The 14289-nt window shown below is 40.9% G+C and overlaps 1 protein-coding gene across 4 annotated transcripts in view; it reads right to left on the reverse strand.

Moving 5' to 3' along the window:
* Positions 1-7341: 7341 nt before the first annotated feature.
* CCDC80 (coiled-coil domain containing 80) overlaps positions 7342-14289 on the reverse strand; it is a 35214-nt gene continuing 28266 nt past the window's right edge. For all 4 annotated transcript variants that reach the window (XM_014838657.3, XM_014838655.3, XM_014838656.3 and 1 more), the window contains exons 6-8: positions 11639-11742; positions 8907-8987; positions 7342-7845 (exon numbers count right to left, since the gene is read on the reverse strand). In XM_014838657.3, coding sequence (XP_014694143.1) covers positions 7499-7845; positions 8907-8987; positions 11639-11742 — 532 coding nt within the window. In that variant the 3' untranslated portion in view covers positions 7342-7498. The remainder of the gene's footprint in view (positions 7846-8906; positions 8988-11638; positions 11743-14289) is intronic.

Below are 14289 nucleotides of genomic sequence, written 5' to 3' on the forward strand. Positions count from 1 at the left end.
TTTTTTGAGAAAGTTGGTATTGGTTTGATGTTTTGAACCAGTCTAAAAGTTTCTTGTAGTATTTCAGATTTATTCCACTTATGTTTCTAGTCTGTTTCATCACTAATAGTTACTTTCACATTTTTAAAAGCAAATTTAGAACTTTATAAATGTATCAACCTCAAAAATTAAAATGTAGTCATTGACTCCTTTCACTGAAAGATGAGGAACTTAGGGTATTATGTTTCCTCCCAGCTCCCAGTTTTTCTTAATAAGCTCTGAGAGTTTTATTCAGGTCTGCTATGTTGTATTTCATCTCTTCTAAGACTCACGTTTTCACATTAGCATCTCTGAAATTGGGATCTTTTAAGCAATGACATGTTGAGAGGGCTGCTGCCCCGTGGCAGTGATGATGAGCTGTCTTTGCTTACACAAGCAGGCGTTTGGCATGACTGGATAACTGCAGTTACAACTTCTTGACATTTCAGTCAGCAAACCACTTACGGACCATTTGAGGAGAAGATGAGAGTCCTGGTTGTTGTCTGAAAACCTTTCGTTGATACCTCCTGGGAAGATAAGAACATGCTACGTCACTTTTACAGAATGAGTGTCAGCAGCTTGGAAGGAAACCCTGGAGACAGCAGGGAAACTCTCTTCACAAGAGCGGCAGCAGTGTCAGTTCTCTCAGTGGCGCAGAGAACATTGTGTGTGGGAGACACCTACAGCTCTGCCTCAGAGAGTGATTCAGAAGATTCTGGCTTGAAATGGGAAGATGTTTTACAAACTGCTTAACTTATGTAACTTACAGTTTCCCTTTTTGTGTAATTAGAGAATGCTACATGATAAAGTCTTTAAAAGCTCTTTAAACAAATATAAAATAAAAATCCTGTGATAAAAAGTAATATGTTTAATTGACTGTGTGCTTTCTTAGATCTAAAATGGTGGTGCCTCTTAGAACTGATGCTGTCATAAATATGAAATTTGGAAGTTTTTTAAAAAAAAATTTTATATGCATTTCTTTCAAGAATTAATAGTTTGCCTTTTAGTTTGTAATCCCAATTATCACAGCTAATTAAACTTAATTTGTTCATGACATAAATTCCTCATTCATAACTTTTTAATGCTAATTCATCTCTCCGCTGGGAGCTGTCTTTATTAAAATAGATTTTTCTCTTCTGAAAGGGTTTTTGGCTGATACACTTCCTGAGGTTTTGTATATTTTTTTAGCATCTACTAACTACTAACTGCAAGTTTTTTTCTAGTCATTATTGCTCAGAGAGGTTTTGCATTTTTGATTGCTTTCTATAGCTAGGTAATATAAATGACAGCTTGTATGGGAAATAATTCTCAAGTCACCCTTTTTTTCCCGTCAGAAATCTCTTTTTTATCGTTTAGTGTTGCCAAGAAGTTAAATGCTTCCTGCTACATTACATATATATGTGTGTGTGTATGCATGTGTGTGTGTATGGATGTGTGTCTATATATATATATACATACACACATTTTTCCCCCTTTGTAGTTGAGCTGTGTTTGAAGCCTAGGTGCCTTTTGTTTAGGTCCTTTCTGTGTACTCATCTGTAAACAAAGTTTAACATTTTAATTGAGCCCAATGTTTGCCACAAAATGGTGTAGGTAGGCTCCCCATTACCTAATCACTCTTTTCCTGGACACTGAATGCCATCTTTAAAGCTCTGCTAAAGGGCTGGCAGCTGCCTCAAGGAGGTGGAAGGGAAGCAGGGACCATGGAAAATTGCGATGAGGGAAGTTTTAGGGGGTGTCCTTTTCCTCTCTATCGGTGGAAACTCCTGCTTTGAGGGCCAGCTCCATAAAATTGGGGTAATGCTGTCTCTGTGAGGAGGGGGTGTCTTCCTCTGTCTTAGAGTGAGCCCTTGCTCTGCTAAGAAGTCAGATTCAGTGCAGCGCCACGAAAGCAGCCCACAAGCTTTATCTGGAGTTGTGAAATTTGCTACTAGGATTTTCATATTGTATACTTAAACTCAGATAATGTTTTATGTATTCAGTATGTTCTATACACTTAATATGCTATATAGAATACTTTAATATTTCACATTTGTAAACTTTTATATGTAAAATAACATATATGTATGTACACACATACCACCCTGCAAAGATTTCAAGTTCACGTATTTGAATGAACTCACCAGACGCCACAGGACACACTCACGTAAGACTTATTTAAAGGTGAAGGGACACAGTGCAGCAAGGGAAGGAGAGTGCAGACACAGGCGGGCCAAGAGAGATCCCACGCCTAAGCTCCCAGGGTCCTTATTTGTACACACAAACCACTGTCTCCAGCTTAAAACACAAAGATCTGTGTGAGGAATCTTGACTTTGAGAAAGCTCATAGAATTTCCCGGGATATTTATGCATATCTGGCCATGTAACCAACCAGTTTTACTTAATCTTATTAGGCCAGTTGGAAACCATCATTAAAGAAACTGACCCTGGGGATGCCCAGGGTAATTTCAGACTTTAAATAGCACATCATAAATCCTACTGCCCTTGTCTTGGCTAAGAGTCAAACACCAGACATCCTCATGTCCCCAGGGATAAAGCTAGAGCTTTTCCAGTCTAGCTGTAAACAGCTCTGTCCTCCGTATACCCTCACCTCCAAACCTTTCTCCACTTAGGAAGCAGGGTGGGTCAGCAGTGGGGGAAAAAGGGCATAGCCATTTCACCTGTCTTTGGCCTCTCAGCCACATCTGATCCTTGCACAGGCAATAGACTAAGGTGTATTACCTATCTTTTCTAGTGCCCAGTTTACCCAAGTTGGGGATAGGCACATGTCTCAAAGTTTATGCTATAAGAATAAGGCTATTCCATAGTTTCAATCTTGATGAAGTTTTCTTCTACAAATTTACTACTTTTTGTTCATTTTAGTTTATTTCAGGGAGGGGGTGGTGTTTATGAATGAATTAATACTAGTGCCACCGTCTTTCATGGACATCCAGACAACTTCTTCAATCTAGGGCACGTAAGAAGTTCCCTGGAGAAGTAGCACCTGCCCTGTGAGCATCCAAAACCCATTGACCATGGTGACGATGGAGTCAGTATGAGGTACTTGCTCAAATCATATGGAGACTGACAGGAAGGGCAATATAATAATTCTTACCTCCGAAGACTGAAGAACTGTCATCACTTATCTTTCCCTGGTCCCTTCCTCCTGACTCACCCCCACCCCCGAAAGGACCCATCATTGATTATGCATACTGTCTTATAAGTGACTGTGTGCATGACTCATCTCCACTAATCTGTGAGCTTCTGTACAAGGAGTGTCTTTTTGAGTTTTGTATTCTTGGTTTCTAGCAGACTACAGAAAAGATAGTATAAATACAATAAATGTTTGAATGTAACTTGACTCTAACCTGCAAGTTAGTATCTTGGATTAAAAACTGGAATGACAAGGTGGTTCTTTGCACACATCAAGGGTTTCAGGTATTCCTGATCAGGTCTTGCCAAATTGGGGCATATTCCTGCCTTTGCATACCCTGTTCTAATTTGGCTCCCTGAAGAGTACTCATGACAAGAAGCAAGTGAAAGATAGAAAAGAGGACTAAAGAAGCCAAATGGAATGATGGTGAAGTCTGCAGGAGGAATCTACTCTTTCTCTGATGTTTTTGGGAAGGAAAGTAAGGCTTGATTGCAGGGATTGGCAATCTTCCAGACAGTTTGCCAAGCTGTTCCCTACTGCCCTCCTTCGAGGAGCTCCTTTTGCATCGTAGATATCCTTGGAAAGGGTGGCACTTTCAGCCTATCGATTATACCTAATCACTTGTAACCATCTCTGAGCCAGAATGGATCATGGGAGAGGGGCTGGGAAAGAGGAAATGTCTAAGAGAGAGGAAAAGGATGCTTATGGAGGAGGAAAACCAAAGAAAACTTTGCCCAGGGTCAGTTTTAGCTATTTGAAATCACCCCAGCCCTTCACCCAACCCCCTTGGCACATAGATCATCACATGGATTGGAGAATGGAGGACAATTCTTTTGCTTTCTAGAAGGACAGTACGAATATTTAAGGTCTCTGCAATCTGCCAAGGGACTGCCCAGTTTGTCCAAGCTTCAGGATATCAGAGAGGTGATACATGTGGTCACCAAATCAGGAAATTGTATTGAAGAACAAGCATATGCCTTGTTGGAGGGACTGAAATGTTCAGGATGCAAACAGTCCTTGCCAACCTGAACGTTTTTGGAAGCCGCAGTCTGCCTGTAAGGAGATGATGAGGGTTTCTGTGTGTTAGCGGCCAGGACCTCACTGGGTCTCAGCCACAGCATTGCAATATGCTGGGAAGAGTTCAGTGAAGTTATTTAATACCTTTCCCCACTCCCGTAAAAACTTGCAGCTGGATTCTGAACTATGAAGTCTAGGTTCTCCGAAAATTTAACATCAATTGTTTTGTAGGAAACCTCTGAGCTTAGCATTCTGTTCCCTAAAGGAATATGAATTCCAAGCAAGATTCCTAAGTGTCATGGAGTTAGACAGGAACTTAGATGTCTACTCCTGCTCTCTCATTTTGTACTTGAGAAACTGAGTCCCAAAGGGAAAGTGACTCACCTTGGGTCACACAGGTAAGTACATGGCAGGGCAAGAACCAGCCGTTTTCCCAAGCCCAGTGGCCCTTTTACAAAACTAAAAGAAAGTCTGGCATTGGATGCTCTGCGCCAACTCTGAGAGAATGGAAGAGAAATAGTTGGTGTTTTAATTGTGCTTCACCTTGTCATGAAGTCAAGAGTGCTCACCAGCCATACGCCACTATCTGCACACTCCAAACCATTAAGTAAGAGCAGCCAAGGGGGAGAAAAGAGGAAAGGAAAACATTCTGCAGGCAAAGGGGAGTTGGTGGAGGCAGAGAAATGCACAAAGGTACTTTTTAAGAGGCTTCTTTTTCTAGACTCCATACATTACTGAGTCCTGAGATCATCAATCAGGGCCCAATGAGGCCATCATTCACCATAGTCTTGAGCTGTTTTCATCCTCAAGGCTCTAGAAGTTGAGAAGGTATGAGCTTCATTATTAACTAACCCAAACAATGAGACCAGCTGGGCTCTACCGCCCCCACCGCGTCTGGACCGCCTGCCTCTGAAGCAGAGGAAGGGTCTCTGCTGAATTAATATTCACCTCAGAGCCCCAAGATTTCTCTTGGAAAAAGCAATTCTCGGAAATTCATGGAAGGGAATTGTGACAACCAGCAACTTTGGCAATGCTGTGTCCTCAGAGTCTGCCAGATTTCCCTAACTCAACTGAGGGCTTTTTCTTCTAAATACCATAATTCCATAATCTTTCTCAAAGACTATTTTCTTTGTTTCTTACCTTTTTTGTTGCTGTTTGGAAGGAAGTGCTTTTATGGAAAAATGATACCTAGGTTTCAAACCACCTGATTATACCCCTTAGAAGACAGAGATACAGGTTACCTGTCTCCAAGCCTCCCATTTACGGAGATATACTTTGTATTTTTCCAGATCCTAGGATTCGAGGACACTTACTAATAGCATCTTGCTCTGATTGTTTCGGTCTGTTGTCGAGCTATGGCTTATTCTGTAGCGCTCCAAATGATGACCCGTGACTTCTCGGCCCACTCACTAGAGAAGGGACAGTTCAGATGCTTTGATAATTATTGCCTCAGTGCCAGTGAAACCAGAAGTATGCTTGAAGAAGTAATCTCAGTCAGGTTATGAAAAAGTGTTGTCTGTCTTTGGTTGGAGGACCTTATTAATATTATTCTGTAAGTAAATTTCCTATTATTCCTGTCTAATTAGTTTCCTTGGGAGATGAGACTCCCTCATTGTTATATTTCCTGAAATTGAGACTTTTTGGGCCCCTTACTTAGAAATTGTCCCTACGTAATTTCAGAAGCGATGGTAAAGAAAACCATTTTTACTGGCAATTTTAAGCTGTTCTTTACGTTGGCAAAAGTTTATGAGCAATACGCATCAATCTGTCTCCCACCTGCACACCTCAAGCAGCTGGTACAGACTGTTCTAGAAGGAGGGAGAAGGAGAGAAGGAGAGGGGTGGGATGGGAGCATAATTTACATAAGAGAACTGTGTTCTCAAGTCACTTGAACTTTCTGGACCTCAGTTGCCTGTTACACAGGTAAGAATGAATGGTCTTCGTGGAGAATGAAGGACAAAACGAGCAATTTCTCAAGTTCCTTGAGCTACAAATTCCACTTTCACTATAATTATAAGAAAGTTCAGATGATGTAAAACAAATTTGTGCCAATAGGCACAGATAATAGATAATATTCACATGTGGCTTGAATGCAGTTATTAGTATCTGTGCTCATTAGAGTTAATAATCAATACCAAGATGATTTGGAGAATTAGTTATTAATAACCGTGGCAAAAAATAAACCTCCCCATTATTGAGGGAGGCTGGCACTGTCAGGACGCCAAATGCCTGGGGATCTGACTGCCTACCTAAGGGCAAATTCACGGGTATTAGTTGGTAATATTACTTGATATTGTTTGTTGAAAAGTAGGAAACAATGAAAGAAAGGAAAGAGGGAGGGAGGAAGGGAAGATATTTAGTTTGACATGCCAAATGTAAAAAATAAATGCTCTTTTTCAAAGATAAGGATTTTATTTTGCACTCTGGCTACAAATTTATCCACTGTAACTTATTAACATTTGTCTTTAAAACAAAAAGAACCCTTGGATATAATCTCATTCTTGGGAATTTTCTTTTAAAAGATGCCAGGATGGTAATGGGTCCATTAGCAAGTTAATACAGGAGGTCAAGTGTGAGGGTCCAAGTTTTCCATGCCAGGAAATCCATGGCACCTGCTACAACTCTGGAAGTATCACCCCTGGCCGCAGTGCCAGATTCTGGTGATGATTTAGGGATTCCTTTTCCCTGATCTGTGTCTGAAATGACACTAAAGATAACAGAAACAGGGCAGGGAGCGGCTACGATGGCAAAGCCAGGTTTGGTGTTTCCCTGGTTTTGGTAGCCATTATCACTGTACTCCTGTGGGATCAAGCTTCATGAAGGAAGCTCACAACATAAAGCAGGGCCATCTTAATCATTTTTAGACTGACATTTTGAAAAGTGTTAAGAAGCTATTCCATCTGTTCAGATGTTTCTTGAAAGCATGTGGTGTGATCTTTAATTTTCTTTAACAATCGTAGTTTTTACTTACAAATTAATACTAAAAAAAAGTCAAAAAGAGGTATAAATACACATTCTATAGAACTTTGTATTCCAGATCACGTCCATCATGTAACAGAAGGAAAATATCCATTTTCATTACCATTATTCAGCACCAGATCCCCTCCAGTTAGAGAAACAAACAGTTCTTTTAAACGTCTCTATGATTTAAGCCTTCAATAACAACTCATGAGTAGGCAAAAGTTTGCTATTTATTTAATCTTGGAAGAACACTGAAAGAAAAAGGCAGGGAATGTAGGCAGTGTGAAAGCACTCCTTTACATAGCTGGCCACACGTGGCTTTAACAGCTGCAGGGGAAACTGACTGGGGCTAAGGTTACATATTTCTGTTCAGTAAGGGTATCCATGGTGGTAACTCTCATGATGACGGTAGTCATCCTGGTAACCATCCTGGTATCCTTGGTGGTAACTATGGTAGCCGTAGCCTGCGTACTCATCTTCCGGGCAGCGCATCCCCAGTGACTGCTGAATGGCCATTTCCTGTCTCCGCAGTTGCATCGAATCAATTAAATCGTACACAATCACCATGGACCACATTGGGGAAGGATACCAGGATTTTACATTTCCATCTTTTCCAACTAGAAGCATGGAGAAGTACTCCGGGCTCACTTGAAAATAGTTACGGATGTCTTTCACCAAATGGGCTGGGATGTCTTCTCGCTCCACAACAGAGCTCCCTAGAATCGGATTTGAAAAGTTGTTGTTAGTGGATTAAAGAGTCAGTGCTCAGGAAAACATCAAAGAGAGAAGAAATCACTGTGAGAATAGAGAGAGGACCCACAAGTCTGTTCCCTTTAGCTCAAAGTCCAGTTAAAGAAGTTTGCTGTTTTTTCCTACTGGAAATTAAATGTCCCTGCTGGCCTACAACATTATTAGTGTCAAACTTTGGGGCACGTGCTGTCTCTTTATAGGAATGTTACAAAATATAAAACCAGTCCCTTAATTTAATCCTGGCAAGATCAACTTCTTTAAAATTTGTCACAAAGATTTCTATTTCTAAGTTTATTTCTGATTCAGCTTAGTTACTTCTTTGCAATTATTGCTTTCCTTTTGATACTGTTGTCTTCATAATAAAAAGCTTATTTCATTGTCAAAGGTGAAAAAAAACTAATTATGGAAGAGCTGGATAAATGTATTTAACTTATTATGATTAGAACAAAAGAAAGGGGCAGGGACGGGGCACTGACACTTTCTGGGTGTCTGCTCTGCCCAGCATTGTGCCAGAGAGTTGATACACATTAAGAGCTTGATCTTGGAAGAAAAGACTGGGTTTGTTCTGAAACCTTTAGTCGCTAGTCATTTTATTTCAGCATCTCTGAACTTTTTAGTGTGTGTCTTCGTCTGTTGAAAGGGAATCAATGAGATACGGCCTATGCGCCTCATAAAACTGTTGTGAGAATTAAATGAGTCACATAGATGGAGATGCTCTGTAAACCGTAAAGCCCTCTGCAGAAAAAAGCATTCCTTTAATTAAGAAAATGGATATTTTCACTGTCACTTATGAATGATTTTATTTTACAAACAATATTAGTGCTTGTGCTCCACTGACTTCCTCTACACACATACTGTGCACACACACACACGCACGCACACACACGTGCGGGCACACACCACGAGGTGGGGAGGATTCAGTGAACTCTGGTCACCTTGGAGGTACTCCCACTGCTTGCATACAGCTTAATATAATCTAACTGAACTTGACAGTAGTTCATACTGCTTTAAAACGACAACACTTTACCATTAATCGGGAACAGCTCTAAAACTCCCCCAACTTCCTCCCCGACACCCAAAAGCTTCAGAATGGTTATGTGGCGCAGACCTGAGAGAAAAAAGAAAGCCACAGAGTTAGTAAGTCATCGTTTACTTCCAAAGACTGGATGTCTGACAAATTAGAAATCTCTACGCTTAAAAAGTATATAGATTAGGTAAAGCAATCCATTTTTAAATTTTTCCATAAAAAAGTAATTAAATACTTTTAAAACGTTGAAAAAGACCAGTTGCAGATTTTCGGATTAACAACAGGATCAGAGGTGGTTTCGTTTTGTTTTGTTTGTACTCTGAAATTGAATAATTCGCTCTTAAACTGTGATTCTCACTCTATTAAATGACAAAACAAAAATGATGCCATGGGAACATTAAAGTGTCTGAGATGATCTAAGCTGATTAGTGTTCTGAAAAAAGGTCACGCCTGAAGTTCTAAAACAGCTTACATGGAAAATGGCTTTCTCTCGGAGAAAAGACTGCGGATCCCATCCAATCGTGATTGTTAAAGAAATAGTTCTGGCTTCCTCGCACAAAAGTTTGTGGCTTAAAGGGCCCGTTCTTATCACTTACTTAGAGGACTCAGGGGAGAAGCAGTTAGGCAGGATGCTGGCTTCCCACCCTCCTGAAGCTAAAGTTTCAGGAAAAGAGAGCAGGTCATGCCTTGGTGGCTTGTTGGAATTCTTTTGAAGATGAAGCACCCATGAAGGGATTCAGAAGAAAGAGCATAGGAGCACATGGGGCTGTCGATTCATCCTATCAAGGTTTCCTGTTTTAGATAAAATCCCAGCCTGGTCTGGGTAATGACTGGAATATGAATATTGATGGTGTTTATTGTCTGGGAGAGAAAATTGAAAGCTGCCCTGGGAGGGCTCTTTAAAGGAGGAGCTTAAATCCAGGCAAAAAGCTACTCCAAATAAATTTTTTGTAGCCTTTACTCTTCTCCCAGAGAAGTGAAGCATTCTGTTCTACGTGTCGTTAGTCATGTTTTCAAAAGGGAAGATCATGAATTTAATTATTCCTGGAAAACATGACTTGTTCACATTTCCTGTATATTACAAAAGGGTTTGCTTACACTAATGCGACTTAGGCTCTGTGTGCAGAGATCAGAAATAAAACACCACCCAAAAGCTGCTGAAAAGACAACTTTAGAAAATCAAAAAGCTATGATTTTATTTGTATTCTATCTGTGAAGGGTCATTAACTGCTCTAAGAACTTCTGTCTTACCTAGCACCATTGGTGGCTATAAATAATTTAAAATATGCTGAAGAATACTGGCACGATCAAATCTTATGTATGTTGATACGAAGTCTTAAATTATTAACCTTGATAATAGGAGTATAAATAAAAGTTCTGAATTTCTAATTGTTCTTACTGTTACGAGCTTGTTTTCTGCTTTCTTTTGAGTTATTAATTCACATCATAAAACTGAAATGTATTTTTAATGTACAGGTACTGGACCATAACAACGACCCAGCTCTGTTAATGCTTTACAAAACTCACACCCCCACCCCCTCCTTTTATAAATCAATCACGATTTTATAACAAATGATTCTTCTTCCTAATAGAAGTATCCAAATAATGCTGATCCATCTATGCTCCAATTATGAATTTTTAAATCTGTGGCCCTTCACTATTTTTTCCCTCCTTTAATGACTCTCTCAAAATTCTTCCTCTTCAGAGACAAATCTTTTTTTTTTTAAAGATTTTATTTTTCTCCCCAAAGCCCCCCAGTACATAGTTGTGATTTTTTAGTTGTGGGTCCTTCTATTTGTGTCATGTGGGATGCCGCCTCAACGTGGCCTGACGAGCGGTGCCATGTCCATGCCCAGGATTCAAACTGGCGAAACCCTGGGCTGTCGAAGAGCAGCGCGGAAACTTAACCACTCGGCCACAGGGCTGGCCCTCAGAGACACATCTTAAATGAAATTTCAGTTGTGATTTTCATTTTTGAAATTGCCATTATCTCCTTGGTTCATCACTGAACTTAGTAATACATTCTATGTACTATGCATTTTCCTTTCTGTATATCCACATTCAAAATGATATTAGCTCTTTCAGGCCACTGGGATAATAATGTTTGGTAAAGAAAGCATATGTTAGTTTTCAAAACACTGGGCAATTCACTAAAAAAAAAAATTATAAACTATATTTCTCTTTGACCTGCTTGTCTTAAAAATCAGGTGCTGTTTAACAAATCTGGCTGTCTTCTTGACACCCAGTTATAGATCAAACCCTTTTTAAGCGAATGGCAATATGGTACAGTGTGCTTCAATCAAGATATCAATTCCCAAAGCCATTCCTGTTTTACAAAAGACATTTAGTCTATGGAGAAGTATCCAGTGTTGGTACCTAAGTATTACCTAGGGAAATGATGATACCTGAGTTTTATGATCTTAGAGACGTTTAAAAAAAAAACAAACAAGAAGACACATAGTACAGATCATTGAAAGTAAAACAGCAGGTATTTTCAAACACTCCGATGAAGATCCCGAGAGGGGAGAATATTGAGAAAAAAAGATAGACCCCAATTGCCTAAGGCTCCAGTCTGAAAGCAACTTTATACTCAGTATAATTGAGTAACTGTCTGGGAATCTGCAGTCTGGACTGGGGAATATTTGGATGATCTAAGCTCCTATGTTCCATTTTAGAATTGACCAGGAAGAGGGTGGTACGAGAAAGCTGTGGTGACTCGGCTTCCCACTCACCAAAATTGCATGCCTGACCACTGAGGGCAGCGAGCTGCTGTGAATAGGCCCAGTCTTCATCACTAGGAGCGGAGATCACCAGCAACCGCCTCCTCCATCGGAACCTGGAAGAGAAGCAGAAGGCCACAATTACTGCTTCAAACAATGGAGGCTAGTGTCAGGAAGCAGAGGCACTTTGGCTGTCGGTTTTTTCCTGTGCCCAGACTAAGAAAAAACAGCAACCCTTAGAAATGTCTCATAGCTCCTCAAAACCATTAACTGCATTACCACATTTTTTTGTACTTTTCTGTTGTAACTTCCCAGTCTGCCTACTGTGGCATTTGTGTGATGTATCAGGCATGAGTCTGGTCACCATGCCCGATGAGGTCACTTAGGGAGAGAAGAAGCTCTCAGAGGCAATGAGGCCAAAATCGTAGGTTAAATTGTAGCAACGAAAATAAGGAATTCATAAGAGAACTGAAGAAAAATCAAGTTCTAGCTGAGTTCCCTCTAGGGTTTAGAGAGGGTTGAGAAGTGAATATATGGATGAGAAATAGAGTAGAAAAAGAGAACTGAACTTTAAATAGATGACAGGGACAGGAAGAAGGAAAATGGGAAAGTGGCTCAAAGAGTCATGGAGGATTCCTGAAAAAACGAAGCCCCATGTACCTTCCTCAGTAGCCAGTGGTTCTTCCAGAGGCAAATGCAAGATCTAAAATGTACCTTATTATCATTAGTAAGAACCAGCACGTAGAGAGCACCTCTCTGAAGTGGAAGGGGGCTCACCTAGAGCCACAGGATTTTAGACTTTGTGGTAAACTAGTTTCTGCTCTTACAGCTCCATCACGGTAGGGCAGTGGAAAGAGCTCTTGGCATGTAGCCGGGAAACTCAAGTTCACGTTTTGTCTACTACTGCTACTTTTTGGATTCCTTGAGCATGTCAGTCAATTCACGGAGTCTCAGTTTTTCCTTATCTCTAGAATCAAAAATTCCATCTGCTTCAAAGAGGTGTTATAAGAATTAAACTAAGACCCACCAATGAAGTTATCTATGTGATGGCATGGAGATAGATCGCGTCTTAATCTTCAGGCTTCTGGATGTCGAACTTTGTCCATTAACAGACCGTGGACATTATGTATCAAAATGCTATATGATAAACGATTGAATCCTCATGAATCGTATTGAATCCTTATCATTTTATTGTCCCTTTCACCTACACAATACGTGTTCCTCACTACAGCTCAGTGAAGGCATGGCTTATTGTCCTCATTTTACAGATGACAAAATGAGATTTAGAGAAGTGAAGTAACTTGCCTAATTAGTAAATCTAAGAGGTGGCACCAAAATATAGATTTCTCTGACTCCCAGGCCAGTGGATTCTCTAGTCTGCCACCCTCAGAGGTGCTGATGCTTGGCTGGTACTCTCAGGGTCCCGAGGAGGGTATGAAGGAGAGAGGGAATACATCCAAGGGCAACTGTATGGACTTGTCTCAAATTCCACCTTCCCTGGAGAGGGGATTTTCCTTTCTGCCTTTTGTGCAGACAACAGCAGGATGTCAGTGCACTCGCTGAGCTGGAAGTCAGTTGATTTCATTCCCGACTTCTCTCCCTGTGCCCCCTCCAGCTTCAGAGTGAACATGAGAGTTTTCAACCCGAAAGAAAATGGCCTCTTGGGGGAATCGTGGTTTGGGTGAATGAGAGAAAATGATAGTCTGATGAAATACAACCTCTGAATGGACGCCTGTAGCAAGGCTCGCCAAGAATTGCTTGCTGTGACATTACATTCGCTTCCTCTGCTTGTTTTTCTTCAAAGGGAAAGAAAAACGAAAATCTCCACTGAGGATAGGGAGATGAATGTGTTTGGCACAGAGGAGGCGAGAGGAGTGTCTAAGGCTGTCCGAGGTTTCCTGGGAAAGGGAACAGTGGCTGCCGTCGGATCACACACCGTCTCCCGCACTTTCCCTGCTTCCTTAGGAGGCGTGCCAGACCAGCACTGGCTCCCCCCAGCCAGCATCCCAACAAGGCCAGCCTTCCTGGCCTCACACAGAGCTGGAGGGTATCCTGGAGGAAGCTATTTTGGGCAAGGTCTATTTTGGCTTGTTTACCTGTGTGCAGCACTGAATGCTGTCCTGATTAGAGAGGGGTGGGATCTGAGACTCCCTATCACAGTCATGACCAAGAGAGGGTCACTTCCCCTAAGTAATGCTTCTTTCTCCTAGAGACCTTCACATTAAGATACAACGCTCAGCTCATGACACTGAAGGAGCTCACTTCCATAGGATGTAACAAGAGAGGTGAATGTGGCCCAGATCCTTATTTTAGACAAATTGTTTCTCTGTCACTTTGGCTCCTCAGTAAATAAAAATCCTACAACTACGCATGTGTTTGCTTCTCTTAACCGGCATTCCCAAATTAGTTTGCATTTGCCCGCTATCTGGGGCTTCTGTCTCAGAGAAAGGTAATTATAGCCTGGACCAGATGAATGTTGCTAAAGACTAGACCGGCCTCAGAGTCTGGTGAGCTGAAACCAAGCTGTATAGACCCAACAACAACTCAGCAAATTTGAAGGAAAATTCCCATTTGGATACTGGTTTATTTATAGAATGCTTATTTAAAAAGAAAAATTCTTTTTCAGTTTTCTTCACTTAGGTTTCAATTCTGAGGTGTTGACT

This window comes from Equus asinus, chromosome 5 (genome assembly GCF_041296235.1).
Source record: "Equus asinus isolate D_3611 breed Donkey chromosome 5, EquAss-T2T_v2, whole genome shotgun sequence".
Lineage (NCBI taxonomy): Eukaryota > Metazoa > Chordata > Mammalia > Perissodactyla > Equidae > Equus > Equus asinus.